This window comes from Emys orbicularis, chromosome 14, assembly GCF_028017835.1.
Source record: "Emys orbicularis isolate rEmyOrb1 chromosome 14, rEmyOrb1.hap1, whole genome shotgun sequence".
Lineage (NCBI taxonomy): Eukaryota > Metazoa > Chordata > Testudines > Emydidae > Emys > Emys orbicularis.
The window spans coordinates 45,442,147-45,462,037 of NC_088696.1; the positions used below are offsets into that span (position 1 = coordinate 45,442,147).

General features: G+C 47.4%; 1 protein-coding gene across 2 annotated transcripts in view; it reads right to left on the minus strand.

Annotated features, from left to right (window-relative positions):
• PDPR (pyruvate dehydrogenase phosphatase regulatory subunit) overlaps window positions 1-7,284 on the minus strand; it is a 32,760-nt gene extending 25,476 nt beyond the window's left edge. Inside the window, exons 1-5 of one of the 2 annotated variants that reach the window (XM_065416593.1) lie at window positions 7,208-7,284; window positions 3,045-3,126; window positions 2,782-2,945; window positions 1,304-1,425; window positions 81-198 (exon numbers count right to left, since the gene is read on the minus strand). In XM_065416593.1, the coding sequence (XP_065272665.1) occupies window positions 81-198; window positions 1,304-1,425; window positions 2,782-2,945; window positions 3,045-3,126; window positions 7,208-7,268 (547 nt within the window). In that variant the 5' untranslated portion in view covers window positions 7,269-7,284. The remainder of the gene's footprint in view (window positions 1-80; window positions 199-1,303; window positions 1,426-2,781; window positions 2,946-3,044; window positions 3,127-7,207) is intronic. The other variant, XM_065416594.1, reaches the window with a different exon arrangement.
• Window positions 7,285-19,891: the final 12,607 nt, after the last annotated feature.

A 19,891-nucleotide genomic window follows, 5' to 3' on the forward strand; every position in this document is an offset into this window, starting at 1 on the left:
CTGCCTCTCCAGCCAGCCTTGCCTTTGCAAGGACAGAGATAGTTCACCAGCAAAATAAATCAGAGTGGAAGAGTCCTCACTTGGTGTGTTGCTCTCTAGTGGCTTCTTCAAGGGACGTGTCAAGAGGTAAAAGTGCTCACAGCCATGCAGTGGGATACTGACAGGCTCCTCACTGGAGAGACCCAGCTCGTAGGCCCACTGAAACCAGAAAGGCTTAGTTAGGGTGGAAGTGAATGGGAGAAAGCTGAGTCCCATGCATATTTTGTCTTCATCTGAGTGTTTTTGCTACAGCACCAGAGAGCAAATCAATGTCTATGCTGCTGTAATATTGCCTTAGACAGAAGGAATTATTTACTTTTTTCCCCTCTCTACTTAGATTATAAACTCTTTGGGGAAGGGAACATCTTTTTGTTGTGTTTGAACAGCAACTAGCACAATGGGGGCCTAGTCCATGATTGAAGCTTCTAGGTGCTATCATGATATAAAACAGAACAAAACAATTTATACTGTGAAATCACTACTGGTTTGGCTTCCAAAGAAAACATAATAGACAATGATTCTTCTAATGGCCTCCTGGTCTGCTGGGGTTCCATGTTACCAAGATGGCCAGTTGCAGGCTGAGAAACATTAACTGGCAAATATATCTTCAAGGCTGACAAGCTGTGACGTTAGAATGAGGGAGATTTCCAGAAAAATTATGGAGATTCAATAGTCTCATTAAGAGCCACAGCAAAGTCCTTCACCTCAGAAAGATGTGCCCCTCCCATTGAGTGAGATTTGGCAGGTGTGTATTGCCACATTGCAGAATGCCTCTCAGCAGGTTGCCACTTAGATTATAGTGCCAAGCAAACAGCATGCACTAGTCTCCTCTTAGATAGAACTACCATTCTGGGGCACTGAATAGCATGCCTTTGATGTACCGCCGCAGACCAGGCCAAAGTGAACGTTAACATTATAATAATGTATGAAACTGCAGAGAAAATACAGAACATATACACTTCTTTATAAAGTAAAAATACTATTAAAAGCAAATACATGGGTGGCAGAAACTTAGCACTGCTAATTAGGACTGCTCTAATTAGGACAGAGATAGTATGGAGAGAGAGGGTGTAAACACAGCTATTTGGGGATGTAACCAATATTTTCCTATTTTTGAGGTTGACAAGTGTTCGTTCATTCTGAAGAAACGTGACATGCGCTTTTAGCTGGTACTGAATGATCTCCTCCTCTGCTATTACAGCTACCGAATACACTGGAGTCCTTACAAGAGGACACAGAGGGGGAAATTCCCATCAAATCTAACCTGCCCAGCACAGTTGACAAAATACTGGCATTCAATCTGTCCTCTGTCAGTCTCCACTCCAGTCACGCAACCCTTTTGGACCATGACATGGCTGATGCTTGTCCGCTCATGGATCTGGACACCTGCATAGAGAGGTCAGAGAAAGGAGTCAGGATACCACAGGCCTTACTGCTAGGATTAAAAATCAGGCTACTAATCCCAAAGCCAAATTAACAGCCTCTCCTCCATTTCAGACACAGGCATTTCCTATTTCTAGATGAAATCTTCTCATAGGGAAAACAGGAGAAGGGCTTGCATACAAAATGTTTTATGTAGAAAACCTTTATGGCTTGTGTACAATGAAGCAGGACAGATCCTGCAATGCAGTGAGCTGGAGTTACAGCCTTTTTAGTGTGGGATTTATACTGGAGTAAACAAATAGGGAGCACAGATGGCATTTAAGGAGGAAGGAAGTGTGAACGAGGAACTCTAAGCCAGAGTAAAGACCCTATAAACTTTATTTATAAATGCTGGAGTCTTAAGTTTGGATGGTGGCACAGATACAAAAGCTAATGGCTATTTCAAGGGAACACGGTCATTTTTGCCCCCGTTAGTGAATGACACTGAAAATAAGCAGGACTCAGAAATTCAACTGGCAAACAGAAGTTCCAGCCAATGAAGTTCTGAGACACCCGACCGGGTGGCACTTAGTGAGACTATCAACATATTTTTCTCAATCAAAGACAATGATATGAAGTCATAAGTACAATACTAGGAGATGCTAAATGATAAGAATAGCACTTCCAGAGCATTGGAGGCAATTGGCTGTTGGCCTCACGCCTTGCTACACACAAAGGACATGCTGCTGCCGTACAGCCTCCACCTTGGCTTCAGAGCTTCACCCTCGTACACCTCATAAGCTTCCTCCAATCTGACCAAGTTCCACTCCCATCTTCTTTGCTAAATCATGACTTTGTCCCTTCTTTCAGACCACCCCAATCTCACTGAACAAGCTTCCAACTGGCATATGCCAGGCGCACCTCCAAATCCCCAAAAATCCACCTGTCTAGTTAAGTATTCCAGCTTCTGATCGCACACTCCTCTGGGCTCATATATAATGAAACGGTCCAGACTGGTATGAATCCACTTGTGCCTTTAGACTAAGCTCCCATCTGGGTTTACTATACGTAGAAAGCATTGTGTAGACTTGTAGGGTTGTATATAAATAATCACTACAGCAGCCTGTGGTGTGTGATTCCTTATACGAAATATCTCTAAAGATGCGGTACCCAAACAAGATCTGACCTGACTTTAGGGTGGAGAAAAATGGATTTAAAGCATATTTCCTTTAAAGAAATTAGCAGACTTTGGTCATCAAAACAGAATAAGATGAATTCCAAATCTGATACCATCCCTATCACAGGGTCATTTTCCTTTATAACAACAAGGCAAACATCACACAAGGGAGCTGGCATGTTATAGATTAAAAATATTCATACCATTTCGAGAGGCAGCATTTGCCAGAGCAAGACTCACATCGACAGATGATACGACTGCGTCCTCTGGCACATACATGGCACCCACCAGGTCATGAATGTTGATTAGTGGGTGTAGTTGTGCCACTTGTTTTGGAGCCATGATTTCACAAGGTATCCCCATTACACTGCCACAGAACACACAGAGGATGCTTGTCATTAGCCTCTCAGGAAAGGCAAGCACAGGTAAAATTTAAGATCAGGTACAATTTCTCTCTTATATGTACCTGAGCCTTGACGCAATGCGTTTCAGGGAGATCAGTCGATCCTGCGTCTGAGCCAGTGAGATAGAGCCTGTCTTCACGTAACCTAGAACAATGACCAACCAAAGTCAAGTCAGAGTTGGGCAGGTTCTCCAAGCCCTTGTATTTCCAGCAGAATCATTGCTTCCAATACACAGCAGCCGAGAAAGCCCAGCTTCCCACATTCATACACTGATTAGCTAGTAACCTACAATTGTTTTAGAAGGCACAGTTTAATTTAGACTACTAAAATTATTTTAATCCTCCTTTATACTAAAAGTTACTCAGGTTCATAAATACTCTCATAGATTATATTCCACACACTCCTGCCCAGTAAAGGAGAAACTGGCAGGGTAAGAGGCTAGAACTAGGAATTCAGACCATTGCCCCATGTGCTCTAATAACTGCTTAATAAGCTGAAGAAAAAACTTTAACATGTAATAAATGAATGTAAACCTTTTGGCACCAAGGTAACTCCATTGGCTTTAATGGAGAATATGACCCTTTAAATATTAACCTTAATTATAGGCAGGGCTGGTAATGCTGACTATTAAGGTTGCCTGACACAATCCACTGTAAGACCCTGTTTTCTGTTGCTTATAATTCTGCCAAATGTTAACTGTGTGGGCTGAAATCTTCCATGTCAGTTGTCTGCCTCAAACTGATTTTTTTTTTTTTTTTTTTTTTTGGCTAATTTTGAAATTTCAGCCTAAATGATTCAGCCATTCTGAGAATGAGGCTAGGAAAAAATTTGTTGCATTGCCCATGTTAAAAAATTTGGCAACCTTTTCTTTTAAAAAGCTAAAATTCCCTCAACTTTGGAGCAGGGACCTGAAATTTGGCAAGGGGGTGGCCTTTGTGTCAGGGATGTACCTTTTACCGTCCCTGTGAAAATCAACCAAATTTAACCAAGCTATGCCTTTGAAAAATCACAGTTCACACATGCACAGTAGAGACTTGCTAGAGTTTCACATCTAAATCCCCAAAGATTGTGCCCACCCTGCGCATGCTCTGGTCTGGGGCTAAGCAGGTCTTTCCCTGAAGCTGCAGCTCTGTGCTACTGCAGACTGGATCAGGGCTGGTCACTGGAACTGAGAGCAGGGAGCCTGATTTTGCTGTGCTCTCAGTCCTGCCTCTGTTCAGTCCAGGCAGTGTGGAGGAGGAGGATGCCCAATTCAAATGCAGAGGGAACAAGATCTGGGAAGGGAATGCCAGGAAGAGTAGATTGGGACAAGTAGCTGGAGGACAGGGAGAAAGAAATTGGGACTGGGAATTGGTGTTTGGGAGGAGACTAGGACTGGCTGAGCAGAGACTGGGAGCCGGGAAGTGGGCGACTGAGATCAGATGATCTTGGGAGAAGGCAGTGGGGATATTGGGACTGGCTGGGCAAGGAGATTGGGATTTGAATCAGAGGTATGGGGGAGAGGGAGGAAGAGAGCCAGATCTGATGAGGAGATGGAGTTAAGGGGAAGAACTAAGACTAGCTGGGTAAGGAAACTGGGACAAGAAGATGGGGGCGGTGACAAAGAGATTGGACAAGAAGCCCAAGGAAGGACACTGGGACTGAGACCCAATGGTAATGGGGAACATGGGTGTGTGTCACCAGAGGCTGGGGGTGGACAGACGGAACAGATGAGGAGCAGGGTGGAGGGGAGACTGGGATTGGTTGGGCAAGGAGCTGGGAATTGGGGGAAGGGAGAGAGTCTGGGACAGGGAAAGGTTGGAGGGGGCTTGGCAGAAGGGGTCAGGTTTGGGGACAGCAGGCAAAAAGCTCTGTACCCACTAGATCACATTCCCCTTCAGATCCCAGAATGGCACCTCAGCTCCCCAAGTCTCAGCATTCCTCTATTTGTGAAACCCACTGGCAGTGTCCCATCCCCTCTAGTGCTGGTCCACAGAGTGTGACAACCTATTACTGCTATCAGTTACTTCATTAGTTGTGTGGTTTAACTCATATGGTGGATCTAAAGGTTTGACCCTGCTGATGACCCATGTGGGTTTCAATATGATGCCACATGATGGAATTTCTGTTTTTCCAGTTTGCATATTTTAAAACCTAGGAAAATACATACAAACTATGTTAAAAGTCAAGCACTCAGAACTCAGGAAATGCTAGAATTAAGGATCCCCTGAAACCTTAATTTGGCCCCCTGTGTATACATATGCATCAAGATAATCTTTCATTACATGATCACATAATATATTTCCCATAGGACCCCTGACTCATTCAGTGCACAAGCGGTACTTGCTCTGGGGGTGAATCACGATAGTGGAGTGGTGAAGGAGTCAGAGGATTGTGGGAAGAGAAATGATGATTTCATGGCTCAGGCAGCTGAATGCTTGCCTGAAGAACTGGATTCTACCCGTTTCTGTAACTGAGTTCCTATGCAATACTAGGCAAGTCACTTAAACTTTTCATAGTGCTCACTAAATGCGTGTTTATTTTCTGCATGCCCGACTTGAAATTCCGATGTCCAATCTGTTGATCCTAGATGTCTCAAATTGGGCACCCAAAATTAGTGTATATATTAGACCCTATCTGTAAAAGGGGACTAACACCCCCCTAATCTCACAGGAGTATTGTAAACATAAATTCATTAATGTTTGTGAAGGACTCAGGTACTGTAGTGACGAGCATCATGGAAAGCCAATAAGGAAATTAACAGTTCTGCCTTCAAAACAACATGCAGTAAATAAGACATGGTGCCATACAATGAACAGCTGTTGTTAAGAGAACACCATCCGTTCTGTGCATTGTATGAGGCATACTGTTTCATAACACATACATACAAGGGGACTGAATTAAAGTTGTGAAGGAAACTTAATTCTGGCACATCCTAACTTTTGAGTGCATGACTTTGAAAAGTGAAGTATGTTCTATTTATGTAGTTGTAGAGAATGTGGGAAATTTCTGTATTTTTATGAAAAACGTATGACTGTTTCCCCATTCACTTTTATATTGTGATCTACTATGACTCAAGGGGTTGTCATCTTCTCTAGGACAGGGAGCTAAGAGATGTATGTAGGTCACATAAGCATGTCAGGATTGGTATCAATGAATTATCAAGAATTGCCAACATATCATTGGCTTCCCTTGGAGATACAATAGAAGACCATGGACTGGACATTAACTTTTAATGACTGGGAGCCAAGGGGGGCAGATCATGTGCAAACAGGGTGACTAGGGCTGGAAACAAAGAACTGAGGTGTCAGAAAACTGTTATAAAGATACTGCTGCCCTGTGCAGTGAGAGAGATTGAATCTTGGACATTCTGGGTGAAAGAGGCAGGCTGTCCAGCCGTGCATGTAAGCTTTGCTTTTCCATTGTAATTTCAGGATCCTAAAATATTGTATGCTAGTTGACTAATAAAAGCTGTCCTGTACTGAAAAGGCTGCCCTGTGTTGCTGCAAACATCTATTGGCTGCATAGCTCCCAAAGGGGTAAAGTCTCCCTCCAACAGGAGTTCAGGTTCTTTTGGACTTACTGAAGGAGCCACGGTGAGAAACAGTAGTGCTGAAGCCAGGGCCCAGCCTCAAAGTAATGGAGCTCCAGGGTATCCCTTGCAAAAAGTGGAGGCCTAGGGACTAGCACTAAGAGGGGTATGCTCCCTGACAGACTCTTTAAAGGCTTGAGGCAAACTCACCCTGTGGATCTGTGAGTTTCTCGCATGCTATTATTAAAGCTGGTTGGAAACAGGTGTGGAGTTGCTGCTACTGGGCTCTCATCCTCTGCTCCCTCTTTAATATGCAGGTGTGCATGCAATATAAACAAGTACTTTATGCTAATATTGCTGCCCAGGCTGGAGATACAAAAATGAATACATCTGTATAAGCTTCATGGTTAATTCTAGTTAACTCTTACTTGATTAACTTTTATGTTACTGATTTGAGCATAATGGGGGCAGTTTTCTTTCAACAATTCTGCCCTTACCTGTAACAAGTGTTGTGTTCTAAATGACTGCAGCAGGCAATCCAAACGTGAGGATGCCATGGGAGTGTTTCCAAGCTGAGAGGGCTAAAGCCCCATTCAGTGCTTAGAAACCAGCAATTATACATGCTAGTGTTACTCTCATTCCAAGTCCCAGAAAGCAGTGGAGTTCATGTGAATCCACTTTGCAGGGAACTGAGCCAGAGGTTCCTTTTCTTACCTGTTTTGATTCCTGTCTCTTGTTCTAACTGCTGATACAGCTTGTTTGAATAGTCAGCCATCTTCAGCTCTATGGACAAGTGCCTGACTGTGCTCACGATGCCAGCACAGAATCGAGTGGAGCCAGCAGCCAGCCTGCAGGAGAAAATACAGCAGGGGCCTCATACAAAATACTATCATGCCAGAGCCTCTGGGTCAGGGACAGCCTCAGGACAAGAATCTCTCAGATGCACTAGGCATTGCCAGGGCCAGCTCCAGGCACCAGACGAGAAAGCACGCGCCTGGGGTGGCACATTGTAAGGGGTGGCATTCCGGCCAATCTTGGGGCAGCACATTCTGGCCGCCCTGCCCTGGTTCTTTTTTTTTTTTTTTTTTTTTTTGCTTTGGCAGCCCAGTCCGCAGCTCCAGATCCCCCGGCCGGCTCCCTGCGCTCCGCCAGTCCCAGCCCAGCCCAGCCCTGCAGGGGCACGGACCCTGGCCCGGGGGGGCAGGAACTAGCGATCCCCGCCGCTTACCATGCCGCTGGGCTCCCCAGGACGCGCCACTCCCTGCCACCTGCACCGGCCTCCGCCTCCCGCGCCACTCTGAGCCTGGCCCGGCTGAGCCGCCTTTAAAGGAGCGGCTGAGCCAGCACCTCCTGCAGCCCCCGGGGGCTCTGCCTGCCCAGCCGGGAGAGGCACCCCAAGGCCGGAGGGGGGAGCCCCTCTCGCCCGGCTGAGAGCGGGCGGAGGGAGCGGGCAGGCCCCGCCCTTCACCCCCCTGCGAGCCACCTTGACCGCCCTCCACGCGCTCCCTGCAGCGGCCGTTTTTTTTTTTTTTTTTTGCTTGGGGCGGCAAAAAAGCTAGAGCCGGCCCTGGGCATTGCAGCCCCTCTTATTGGCGGCCAGAGTTTGCTGCTTGTGTGTGTAGCTACAAGAAGGTGAAATCACAGTAAGATATGGGAAGGAGGAAAGGGGGAGAAAGAACAGCCCAGAACTGAGGTAGGCATGAATTCCTGGTAACTTGAGCTGATGTTAGAGTAATAAACCCTGTTAGTTAAAAGCCGTCTCCATTTGGAGTACTCCATTGACTGGGCAGATCCCATGTCCAGATGCCTCCAACCCCTGCTCCAAACAAAACCCCACTGGGCATTCCAGCTCCAGAGTGTATTTTTAGCTGCTTGTTGATAAGATGCACCCTATACTTGCACCCCAGCAAGAAACACAGGTGGCAGGAAGACTGCTGTCCAATGAGGCATAGTACAGTGAGACTGCATTCAAAGCTGGACACTGAAGGGTGCTTTTACCACGATTAGGGCTCCGTGTCTGTTATGGAGGACACGGAAGTCATGGATTCCGTGACTTTCCGCGACCTCTGTGACTTCTGCAGGGGCCAGTGTGGTTGACCCCACTGCCGCCCAAGCAGTGGGCCAGCTACTGGAGCAGCCCTGGGCAGCAATCCCCAGCCGGCTGGAGCAGCCGCAGTCCCCGGTCGGCCAGAGCAGCTGCAATCTGTGGCCCTCAGCAGCTGGAGCCGCTGGCCCCAGGCGCCCCCCCCCCCTGCAGCAGCATCCCCACACACACAGCGCCCCCCCCCCCCATTTAAATGCAGGTATTTTTAGTATAAGTCATGGACAGGTCACGGGCCGTTAATTTTTGTTTATTGCCCATGACCTATCCATCACTTTTACTAAAAATACCCATGACTAAATCGTAGCCTTAACCATGACCTACACATGCAAAGAACCTATAAAACAGAACTGACACCACTCCCTACAGCATAAGCAAATAGTCTTCAACCAGCGAAAGCACATTCCCAAGTCAAAGACGCAAAGGAAAGCACCACAGAGCTGACTGAATTTGAGGGGTGTCCTCACGACGACAGAGCAGCCCATAGCACAGTGTATAGTTTACTATGCTATACAGAGCTCAAACTGCTCATCTGAGCTATGCACATGAGAAAGTTATTCACCTTGCAGTAACTGAGGTTCTTTGAGATATCTGTCCCGGGGGTGCTCCACTCCAGGTGTCGGTGCGTCACAGCACCATTGATCGGAGATCTTCGGTAGCAGTGCCTGGTCGGGATGCACGCGCTCAGCTGCTGTCTCGTGGCGGCGTTAAGGTCTGCCTGAGCACGCGCATCCCGCACCCCACTCAGTTCCTTCTCTACCGTAGAGTTGTCTGATTAGTACTCCAAAGTAGAGGGGAGGAGGGTGGGTAGTGGAGCACCCACAAGGACACACATCTCGAAGAACCTCAGTTACTACAAGGTGAGTAACTTTCTCTTCTTCAAGTGCTGTCCCTGTGGGTGCTCCACTCCAGGTGAATGTGAAGCTGTACCCACTATGGTTGGTGGGACTTTGGATATGCGTGAGGGATAATGGTAGACAGTACCATATGGCCGACTATGGTGTCTGCCGTGGTATCCCATGTGATAGCATGATGTTTGGCAAATGTGTGGTCAGATGTCCACATGGCCGCCTTGCATATGTCTGTAATGGGTACATTGTGGAGGAAGGCAATGGATGTTGACATTGCTCTAGTAGAATGAGTTCTAATATTCTCTGGTGGTTGAACCTTCTGGGTCTGATAGCAGGATCTGATGCAGTCCGAGATCCACTTGGAGAGTCTTTGCTTAGAGATAGCCTCACCCTTTGATCTCTCAGTAGTAGAAACAAATAGCCATGGGGATTTACGAAATGGTTTAGTTCTGTCAAGATAGAATGCAAGAGCCTGTCGGACGTCAAGGGTATGTAACGCTGCTTCCTGTGGAGTCGTGTGAGGCTTGGGATGGAATACAGGCAAGTGTATTGGCTGGTTAAGATGGAAGGGAGCCACCACCTTGGGGAGGAATTTGGGGTGGGGTCGGAGTTAACCTTGTTTTTAGAGAAAATGGTGTAGGGAGGGTAGGCCATCAGGGCACTTATTTCACCAACCCTTCTCGTTGACGTTATGGCAACCAAGAAAGCCACTTTCATGGACATGTGGAGCAGGAATGAGGTAGCCAGGGGCTCGAAAGGAGGTTTCATAAGAGCGCGGAGGACTAGGTTGAGACTCCAGGAGGCTACTGGTGTATGAATCTCAGGGTAGAGATTTTGCAGGCCCGTGAGGAAGCGTTTAATGGTGGGGTGGGCGAAAAGTGAATAGCCATTTAGAGTGTCATGGAAGGTGGTAAGGGCCGCGAGGTGTACTCTGATAGAACTGAGCAAAAGCCCGTCCTGTTTTAGTTCGAAAAGATAGTCTAAGATATCAGGGAGGGTTGCAGTTCGGGGTGTCAGGCGTCTGTGGAAGCACCAGATGGAAAAGCTTTTCCACTTTTGCAGGTAAGTCTTACAAGTGGAGTCCCTTCTACTGTGCAGGAGGATGTATTGGGGCTAATTTGTGGGATTGAAACCATGAAGGAACCACACCGTCAGATGGAGTTTCCGGAGCTGCGAATGGAGAAGCTGACCGCAGTTCTGGGAGAGCAGATCTGGCCTGTCGGGGACAGTCCTTGGAGGATGGATGGACATGCATAGCAAGTAAGGATACCATTTTTGTCTGGGCCAAGCTGGGGCAATAAGTATGACCCGGGCCTTGTCCTCTGTGATCTTGCGTAGAACCCTGTGAATCAGTGGAATCAGTGGAAAAGCGTACATGAGGGAGTTGTTCCAAGGAATGAGGAACACGTCCCTTAGAGATGTGTGTCTGAGTCTTGCTCTGGAGCAAAATAGACGGCATTTGGGGTTTTGAGGAGTGGCACACAGGTCTATCGACGGAGTGCCCCAGTGGGAGAAGAGCTGTCGGAGTATCGTGGGATGTAATTCCCATTCGTGTTCCTCGGAGAAATGTCTGCTAAGTGTGTCGGCGATAGCGTTGTGACACCCAGGCAGGTAGGAAGCGGTGATTTCTATGTGATGTTGTATGCATCAATTCCATAGTCAGATGGCTTCTGTGTATAGGGAATGAGATCGTGCTCCTCCCTGCCTGTTGTAAAACATATATGCTATATTGTCCATCAGAACTCGGATGGACTTGTTCTTTATGGTGGGAAGAAAGTGAAGGCAAGCGTACCTGATGGCTCTGAGTTCTAGAAGACTGATGTGCAGACACGTCTCTGAGGGGGACCAGCGGCCCTGTACCTTGTGGTCACTTAGGTCCGCTCCCCAACCTATCAGAGAAGTGTCCGTGGTGAGCATGAGTACTGGGGGGTGTGGATGGAAGGGAACACCCATGCATAGGTTCTCTGGTTTTGTCCACCAATGTAGGGAAGCCAATATGTTCAGTGGCGGAGTCAGTGTTATGCAGAAACTGTGTCTGCTGGGTTTGTCGTTGGAATTGAGCCAGCCCTGAAGGCATCTCATGTGCAGCCTGGCGTATTTGACCATGAAAGTGGTAGCTGCCATGTGACCAAGAAGCTGTAGGCAGATCCGTGCCTGTATTCTGGGGCGAACAGAGATCGTGCGTATGAGATGCATAATAGTGAGGAATCTGTTGTGTGGAAACGAGGCTCTGGTTCTAATCGAATCCAGGTGAGCTCCTATGAACTCTATCTGCTGTGTAAGTATCAGGGTGGATTTTTGGAAATTTATTTGCAAGCCTAGGCTGTGGAAAAGAGAGATGGTAAAGTTTGTCGCTTTTAACATCTCGTTGTAAGAGCTGGCTTTGATAAGGCAGTCATCTAAGTAGGGGAAAAGTATAATCCCGTGTTTGCGGAGGTGGGCTACAACTACAGCTAGGGTCTTGGAGAATACCCGTAGTGCTGTGGAGAGACCGAATGGAAGTACCCTGTATGGAAAGTGGGCATGTCCGAGTGTGAATCGCAGGAAGCGTCTGTGTGCTGGATGAACGGATATATGGAAATAGGTGTCTTGTAGGTCGAGGGCTGTGAACCAGTCCCCTTGTTCCAGCGTGGGTATTATTGTGCCCAATGTGACCATCTTGAATTTTTGTACACGTACAAACTTGTTCAGTCAGCATAGGTCTAATATAGGTCTTCACTCCCTGACTTTCTTTTGGGTCAGAAAGTAGTGGGAGTAAAACCCTTTCCCGGATGTTGCGTTGGTACATGTTCCACTGCACCCAGGTGGAGAAGATGAGCCACCTCCACGCAGAGAAGGTGCTCGTGAGAAGGATCTCAGAAGAGGGACGGGGAAGGGGGAAGGGTGGGCAGGGAAGATAGGAAAGGGATGGAGTAACCTGACTGAACTATTTCCAGGACCCAACGATCCTGTGTGATCTGTTGCCAGACATGGTGGAAAGCCTGGAGGCAGTAGCCAAATGGGCAAATAAGTGGCGGAGTCAAGGGGTGGCCGCGCAGACCCCCGAGCAGCACTTCAAAATTACTGTTTGTTACCCGATGGGTGGGAAGTAGTTGGTTGCGCCTTGTTTTGCCGGCGCCTAGGAGGTCTGTTGCGGATTCTCCCAGTGTCATATGGTCTGGACTGGGGTCGGTGATATTGTTGTGCACGGGGCCTCTGATAAGGTTGATATTGTTGTCTCCTAGGGATGGATGGGTATATGCCCAATGTGCGCAAAGTGGTTCTAGAGTCTTTCATAGTGTGAAGGACTTCATCTGTTTTTTTTGGAAAAGAGTTTCTCTTTTTCAAAGGGAAGATCTTCCACTTTGGTCTGCAAATTCTTGGGGATACCGAATGCAGCCAGCCAGGAAGACTGGCGCATCACCACTGCAGTGGCGCGGGCTGCTGTATCTACCATGTCCATGGACGTTTGTAGTGCCATCCTAGACACCAATTGACCTTTGACAAGGCTGACTTGAAGTCCGCTCTCCTGTCCTCCGGTATATTGGAGGTAAAATCAAAGAGCTTGTTGTAGTTGTCATAGTCATAGCTTGCGAGGAGGGCGCAATACTTTGCAATTCTAAATTGTAGAGTAGAAGAGGTATAAACCTTGTGGCCCAGGAGGTCAAGGCGTTTGAGGTCCTTGTCCTGCAGAGTGGGCCGGTAGTGTGGCTGTTTGTTCTCTGCGTCGCTGCATCCACCACAAGAGAATTGGGTTGTGGGTGGGAAAATCGACATCCTTCGCGGGCACGTAGTATTTACGTTCAGCTTTCTTGCATGTTGGTGGGATGGAGGCAGGGGTCTGCCAGAGAGTATCAGCTGGATCTAAGAGGGCTTCGTTTATGGGTAGATCTTTGAGAGTGCAGAGGGTTGGAGGATTTTGAGGAGTCTATGTTGTGTCTCCTGGACTTCTTCCAAAGGGATGTCCTGGCTGAGTGCCACTCTCTTGAAAAGTTCCTGGAATTGCTTAAAGTCATCCACGTTTTGTGGAGGTGGAGGCATGAGGGTGTCCTCTGAGGCTGATGGTGAGGCAGGAGCCAGTAAATCCGGGAAGGGTTCATAGCCCACCTCTTCAGGAAGGGGTTCAGGAGCTCTAGATGTTGATGGAGCTGAGGATATAGGCGTAGGACGAGCTTGCGGTCTGTTAGAAGGAGCGCAAGGAGGAGCGGTGGCAGGAGCTGACCACGGGTACCACTGAGGCCAGGGCACCGGGCAGGAAAGGTTGGGTCCTGGCCACTGGGGGACAAAGTAGGGAAAGTGAGGCTGATTCTTGTGATGCGCCATGTCTTGGGGTGTGTATGGCTCCAGTGGAGGGGGAGACTCAGGCGGGGAGAACTCTGCCTGGTGCTGTGTGTCGTTCTCACTATCTGTGAAAGTAGCCAGGTCAGGTGGCGAGAGCTGCTGTTCAAACAGTGAGGGCTCCATGTTGAGGAGCAGAGAGTCGGGCTCAGGAGCCAGAGAGATAGCCTGCTGATGCAGGAATTGTTGTTGATCCCTAGGCTGGTGTGCTGCAGAGTATGAAGTGTGAGCGGCAGCATGGAGTGATTTTTGTTTCGGTTTTGTAGGAGCTGCAAGACATCTGTGAGAGCCCCGCAGGGGGTCTGAATCTGCTCCGGGGGTGGCAGACAGGCTTGGTGCCGACGTTCTTGTCGGCACCAGGGTGGAATGCGCTGCCGGCACCAGGTCCATTGTCGGTGTCAGTGAGACTGGTGCGGAGGAGAGCTTCCCGCTGCAGGAAGTCGGGTCCCTGCTTTTGCGCCCCGCGTGAGGTGCTGGGGTGATCAGAGTTGCCTGCTCTGGGTGCTGTCAGCACCAAGGGTAAAGACCTTGTGTGAGATCCTTTACCCTTTTGAGTGTCTCTGAGAGGAGACATTAGGGCTTCCTGCCTCTTCACATGAGAGGGTGAAGCCATGCTCCCGGTCGGTTCTGATTTGGCAGGGGAGCGTAAGGGAGAGAGTTTACTGCCCTTCTCCATAGGCGGCTGCAGAGCTTTCTCCATGAGGAGCATTTTTAGCTGCAAGTCTCTGTCCCGGCGAGCTCTAGTTTTTAAGTTGGTACAGTGGAGACACTTCGCAGGGACGTGTGTGTCGCCGAGGCATTTAACGCAGAGTGAGTGCCCACCGGACCGCGGCATAGACTCCTTGCAGGAGCCACATGTCTGAAAGCCTGGCAACCCCACCATAATGGAATTATAAGCGGCGGAGGAAGTCTCAACAAGAGACTAACTTGAGGGGACATTTTTTTTTTTAAATGACGAACTGTGCTAAAGGAAAGGGAGAACCGGGAAATGGCTAGCTAACTACTTCTATTTTTCTCTACTTATTTCCTAGAGTAACCAGGGAAGAGATGAACACTGCCCCGAGTCCCGTCTTCAGCCGAGGATGGTTGAGAAGGAACTGAGGTGGGTGCGGGACGCGCACGCTCAGGCAGACCCTAACGACACCGTGAGACAGCAGCTGAGTGTGTGCGTCCTGACCAGGCACTGCTACCGAAGATCTCCGCTCAACGGCACCGCGACGCACCATCACCTGGAGTGGAGCACCTACAGGGACCGCACTCGAAGAAGAAGGTGACATTACAATCCTAGAAACTAATTCAAAATGACTAATGATTCCAATAAAGGCAACTGGTGAAACACACCAAGCAGGAGAGGGACCATATTCAAGGAAATTACTGTCTGCTCCAGTGTCATGTACACATCTTGTAAAACTACATGTCCATCTGGTGTATTCTGTCTCCATTCACACAGCGATACCAGCATGGTCTCATTAAAAAAAATGCACAGCTGAGTAAGCAAAACATTTTCATTCTATTTTGAATACTTTTTGGAAACTTCTGCTAAAATCCAGCAGTTTAACGAGCAGAGCAGTGGGCACATCTACCCTACTCAGGATATCTACCTTTAATCCAACAGCCTTCCGATAGAACAGTAATCTCAAGCTATCTCCTGCCCTCTGCAGTACAAATGTCTTGCTAGTGAAGATGACTTTAAAAAACACCAAGTTATCTGGTATGGGCATCTATTGCAGACATTTCAAGTCCTATAATCCCACACATTTGGTTTTGAGACAGGAATTCATAATCAGAAAGACATGAATAACCTGGAGGGTAGGGATAGGGTCCTGAGTGACCTAGACAAATTGAAGGATTGGGCCAAAAGAAATCTGATGAGGTTCAACAAGGACAAGTGCAGAGTCCTGCACTTAGGACGGAAGAATCCCATGCACTGCTACAGGCTGGGGACCGACTGGCTAAGCAGCAGTTCTGCAGAAAAGGACCTGGGGACTATAGTGGATGAGAAGCTGGGTATGAGTCAACAGTGTGCCCTTGTTTGCAAGAAGGCTAACGGCATATTGGGCTGCATTAGTAGGAGCATTGACAGCCGATCGAGGGAAGTGATTATTCCCCTCTATTTGGCACTGGTGAGGCCACATCTGGAGATTTGCATCCAGTTTTGGGCCCCCCACCACAGAAAGAATGTGGACAAATTGGAGAGAGTCCAGCGGAGGTCAACAAAAATGATCAGGGGGCTGGGGCACATGATTTACGAGGAGAGGCTAAGGGAACTGGGCTTGTTTAGTCTGCAGAAGAGAAGAGTGAGGGGGGATTTGATAGCAGCCTTCAACTACCTGAAGGGGGGTTCCAAAGAGGATGGACCTCGGCTGTTCTCAGTGGTGGCAGATGACAGAACAAGGAGCAATGGTCTCAAGTTGCAGTGGGGGAGATCTAGGTTGGATATTAGGAAACACTATTTCGCTAGGAGGGTGCTGAATCACTGGAATGGGTTGCCTAGGGAGGTGGTGGAATCTCCATCCTTGGAGGTTTTTAAGGCCCGGCTTGACAAAGCCTTGGCTGGGATGATTTAGTTGGTGTTGGTCCTGCCTTGAGCAGGGAGTTGGATTAGATGACCTCCTGAGGTCTCTTCCAAACCTAATATTCTATGATTCTATAACCTCAGCGCCCTATAGAGAATCACTGTAGAGAAGCAACTGGTTATGCACAGAGATTCAGACATCTATTGTTTATTGTGGCAATAAAACTTTAAACCTCCTCTAGGTACAACCAAGATATGTTTCACAGCTAATTCAGATTTCTGTCACATGTTAAGCTCAAAACCTGAGCTACACAACAGATGCTTTGGAGCATTTAATGGCCCACAGGCTGCAACAACTAATCCTGTCAATGTGTGAACAATGAAACTTTGCATGCAAATTAAGAGAGAATACAAAAAAGTTTAGAGTGCTAAAAACACTGCCCTCTGTTTCCAGGAAAAATACTATGGGAAAACTCATCAGCAGGACAGGTGGAAAATTTTAACTGTGGGGAAAATTGCTTGAATTCCATCATTTCAGGGTCTTTTTAGCAATGTTTGCTGTGTTCCTCAGAATCCAAGTTATTGTTTAAAAAAATGGGTTGAGTCCATATTTTTCTTCCTTTGAAAAGAAAAAGCATCCCATGCAAACTGCTGCACTGCTACTGTGTTCACTCATCTTCCAAAACAAAGTGTCCAATCAGCAGTCAGCAGCAGCTGCCAAGCATGCTCTGCCCCCTCACTTCATTCATCCCAACAAGATGTCAACACAGAGCCTACTAGGGAACAGTTAAATAACACCACGATGAGGCACCATGGTGGAGTGAATAGAGCAAAATGATGTGAATCAGAAGACCTGGGTTCTAATACCAGCCCTGCCACTGGCTTACTGTCTGACCCTGGGAAAGTCACTTAGGTCTCATGTAGGCTGGGGTTTAAGGTGTGCTGTTAGCAAACAACCGCTTAAAAAGTCTAATATAGTCAAGACACACTGCCTGGACTACACTATACTTTTAAAATGTGTAGGTTAACATGTCTAGGCTAGGATTTGAAGATCCTTAACAAGGCCTAGGCTAGCTCTGCCTCAGGTTTCCCCATGTGTAAAATTTACATAAAGTTCATAAGATGAAAGATGTTATGATTTGAGTACTATTATAGGAGCACCATGAAGATAAAAAACCCTCACTTTTTACGTACCCACTGTCAAAAGTGATGCCTAAAATGACTGTAATTAAACAAATTAAAGAAAAAAAGTATTTCTATTTTTCCTACTTGTTTACATTGCATATTAAACAGCACTCTGTGTAGTATCAGTTTCACTGTTTCCCCTCTATAATCAGTTCTGCCTGTTTGTATAGGGCTTTCACACAGCAACAAGTGAGAGAAAAACACTTTAAAATACAAAAATCTGGCTATAAAACCATAAACATCAGCAAGAGGACTCAGGCAGGTGTGATTCCTGAAGGGACTGAGCTCACCTTTTGAAATGTATGAGAATTCATGACAACATCACTTTAGACAGTCTGACAATATGAAAAACGTTCAGCTGAGGCACTTTTTAAAAACCTCTCTGTGCTCACTTAGCCCCTTTCGCTTTTTGACTTGTTCTCCAAAATGTGACTTCCTTGGACTCTCCCTGGGCCGGACGTAGCCCCTTTGCCCCTTCATCCTTGCAGAGTCTCTGCAGCAATTACAAAAGGCTGTGGACAAATACTTTTATATGTTCTTACTAACTACTGTACATCTATATTACTGGGCAAGGGGCTGCTGTGGTGCCACAAGAATCCTCCCCTTTGAAATGCTCTGAACACGTACAGAAATGACAACTAGATTAAGCACACTGCTCTCACTTTGCCAGAATTCCCAGAACCATTCATCCATTTGTCCTGCCATTATGCCAGCTTGCACTTTGCCGCACAGACCTTCGCAGAGCTCACTATTGTCTAGCATATCTATCTGCCATAAGAAAGTTACACCTCAGTAAGCTGGTTAAGGCCTGTCTATGCTATAACCTTCGTAAACAATATCCAGCTGACGTTTTTAAAACACAGCTATTCTTGTGTACACTAAATAGGGTGACCAGATAGCAAGTGTAAAAAAGCGGGACACTATTTAGGGGGAGGAATAGTTGCATATACAAGACAAAGCCCCTAATAGAGGGATGTCAGGTCACCCTAACACGAAAGGCACAACTATGTTTAATGTCATGCTAATTAAAATGTCTCAGTTAACTGATTTTCTAACACAATGCTTTTTCTCAGTATGCACATGGACTGGGCTTGTATAGCAACTAGCTCACCAGGGACCTATGATGAAGTGTACATGCCCCACTGAAAAGGGAGTAGGAAAGAGGTTAATTCCCTGCAAAGGAAGGCAGGCAGGGGACCTGCTCAGAGCTCAGGCCAGCAGTGCACACAGCACGATGGGTAAGTGCCGTGGACTTCATACCGCTAGACTCATAGGACTGGAAGGGACCTTGAGAGGTGATCTAGTCATCTCCAGGCAGGACTAAGTATTAGCTTCACAGCCACTGTTGTGATCAGAAATGCAATGACAAACAATACAAGGCCCTCTCTGTGTGACTCAAGTAATTTAAGGATTGAATGGATATTTAAGGACTGAAAGGAGTCTAGGGCCTTGTCTAAACTACCAAGTTTTGTTGCCAAAAACTGCTTTTTGTCGACAAAACAGCAAGAGCATACACACTACAATGGGACTTTTGTCATGAAAAACGCCCAGTTTTGGCAACAAAAAACTTCCACCCCTACAAGAGACTTTTGTCTTTTCCCCTCCCTTTATTGTCAACAAAGAGCCAGTGTAGACACTGTTGATTGTTTTGTCGACAGAATTGGCTTCTGCCAGTATCCCACAATGCCTGCGCTGATTGCTCTGCTCAGTGTTTTGATCTCTGCTACCCTGCAGGTATGTGCCCTCCCCTTTCAAAGCTCCGGGAAGTATCTGCGTGCTGCTCCGTTTGGGAAACAAAGAGCAAATCATTGGACTGCTCCTGTTCTGCCCGGCACTAGGAACACAGCAGCAGGCGGAGGGGGACAGACTGCTGTGCTGCTTTGCCATTCCTCAGCACGGAGAGCTCACAGAGCTACTCGGGATGCTGCTCTCGGCAGCAGAGGGGGCTGTGGGAGAACTCGGAGAGAATCCCAAGATGCGCAGCGATCAGCTCTTCCTTCCCACAACACTGCACTGTGGGATACATACCCACAGTGCATTGCTCACCCTGTCGATGATGGTGTCCCCATTGTGGACATGATCTGTCAACAGAGGGAACAAGTGTAAACACCCTTTGGCGATTTTTGTTTTGTCGACTTTTGGGTGTCGACATAAGTTTTGTCAACAAAACTTGGTAGTGCAACAAGCCCTAGCAGTAGCTTCTTATCAATGACCCAAAGCTGAAGGGGGCCTAGTGCTAATTTCTCTTGAAAGCAGCTATAGGCAAGCTTTGAGCAGGGAATTTGGTGTCTTAAAGGGATCCTTTGCTGCAGCTTCTAGGTGCTGCTGTAATAAGTAACAATGGTGTCTCCAACATAATCCTAAATGGCAGTATGGGCCTCCTCTTGTTCCAGAAGCCCCTACTCAGCTACCAAAGTCTCCTGCTTTCC